At 46.9% G+C, this 1815-nt stretch overlaps 1 protein-coding gene across 1 annotated transcript in view; it reads right to left on the bottom strand.

The window, feature by feature from the left end:
• The window catches only part of C2CD3 (C2 calcium-dependent domain containing 3), a gene marked incomplete at its 3' end in the record, with an annotated part of 34787 nt that overhangs the window by 21494 nt on the left and 11478 nt on the right, over window positions 1-1815 (bottom strand). The window contains exons 11-12 of the mRNA XM_008948499.1: window positions 1423-1541; window positions 363-485 (exon numbers count right to left, since the gene is read on the bottom strand). Of these exons, the coding sequence (XP_008946747.1) occupies window positions 363-485; window positions 1423-1541 (242 nt within the window). The remainder of the gene's footprint in view (window positions 1-362; window positions 486-1422; window positions 1542-1815) is intronic.

Raw genomic sequence — 1815 nt, forward strand, 5'->3', positions numbered from 1 at the left:
AGTTCCTTAATGAGCCTCTCCTCTCTGTTTCAGCAGCCTCAGATCTCTCAACCCTTCCCTGTACATCAGATTTTTCAATTCCTCAATCACTTCTGCAGCCCTACACTGGCTTTGCTCCAGTAAGCCCCTGTCTTTCTTGTACTGGGGACTCCACCACTGCCCTGGCCAGCCTGGCACAGCCCTGGACAACTCTCACAGGGAAGAAATTCTGCCTCAGATCCAATGGAAACCTCCCCTGGGGCAACTTCAGCCCATTAAAAAGAAATGAAAGAGGATGAAAAATAATAAAAAAAAGAGAACATGCAGCCAAAATAAATAACAACAGGTGGTTTAACTCAAACCCTACATGATAGAACACATACCTTCAGTGGTCCAACTTGTGTCTGGCCTCCCTCTTTTTCCACAGGGATTTCACAGCTGACAGTGAGCAGCTCGGACTGAAGAACCTGGCGCAGCTGAAGCGCTGCTGAGCCAATGGCCACCGGCTGAGGGCACAGAAAGAATCCATTCTGCAAGACTTCTTTGCAAGAACCAAGGGCAGAATATGACCCAAAAGCCTTCCAGGAAGCCGTGATCAGCCACTCACCCTCCTCACTTCTACAACAATTTGTACCAATGGGGATTTCTAGGAAAGTCTCCCTTGGCTCCAATTTCAAGTCTCACTAGGATGAGAGTAAGCAAGATTCTCCCAGTCCCTGCTGTGAGCAGTCCCAGGCTAAGGTAAAAATGAACAGCCCAAATCTTGGCAACCAAGCAAAATTTCCATATTTGAAGATATGATTTATTCACCCATTAAAAGAAAAGCTCCTATCAGAGCAGATGGGCAGATGTACTTGATGTTGCTTCAAACAAGGCATGAGCTGAGTTGACTCCTCTCACTGTTTTCAGCATCTAGAGATGGTTAGGCAACTATTTTTGGTGAAAAGATACTTTTTTTCCCCCAAACAGAAGTGGGAAACCACTTTCTCACACTTCATATTATTTTCCCTTTACCCTGTGCTGAGTAACATCGACTGCAACCGCATGAACTCATTCTCCATGGCTACATGAGCTGTGTTCTCACCACCACCTAATGCTGCTTACTGAGCCAATAAGCTTCAACAGCATCAGATCTAAAGATGAGGGAAGGAAATTTCTTTTGCCTGTCAGTCTCGAAGTCAGAAAATCCACTTGGTGGGTGACAAAACCAAAGACTAGTTAGTTCAACTCGTACTACCCGCACATGATGTCGCTTCTCTGTGTAATATCTGGCAACAGTTGATTAAGAAGTGGCTTGGTTGATGGTTGAGAAGGCAGCAATTGCAATGAAGCATCTCAGGAGGCTTTGAGAAGCCACCACTGTCTGTGTTAAGTATTTGGAGGAAATACAAAGAATTCCTTTGCTTTTCAACACAAAAAGTATAAGCAACTCTTACTCGGTACCTTTTTCTGTGTGCTTTTCCTCATGTAGATTTTAAAAGCAAGGTCAGAGCTCCACCAGTGCTCCGTCATCATCCCACCAAAATGCAGAGGGAACACGAACCGCTGCTGAAACTTCACCACTGCAAGGGAGACAGGGACTCACAGAGTCATTTCTGTGGGAAAAGAACTTTAAGACCATCAAGTCCAACTGTCCCCCAGCACCACATCTCCACTGCTTGGAAACCCCTCCAGGGATGGGGACTCCACCACTGCCCTGGGCAGCCTGGCACAGCTCTCCACAACCCTCAAGGGCAGCAAATTGTTCCTCAGGGCCAACCTCAACCTCCCCTGGGGCAGCTTGAGGCTGTTTCCTCTTGTCCTGTTGCTTGTTCCTTGGGAGAAGAGCCCGACCCC

This window comes from Merops nubicus, unplaced genomic scaffold, assembly GCF_000691845.1.
Source record: "Merops nubicus isolate BGI_N331 unplaced genomic scaffold, ASM69184v1 scaffold1681, whole genome shotgun sequence".
Classification (NCBI taxonomy): Eukaryota; Metazoa; Chordata; class Aves; order Coraciiformes; family Meropidae; genus Merops; species Merops nubicus.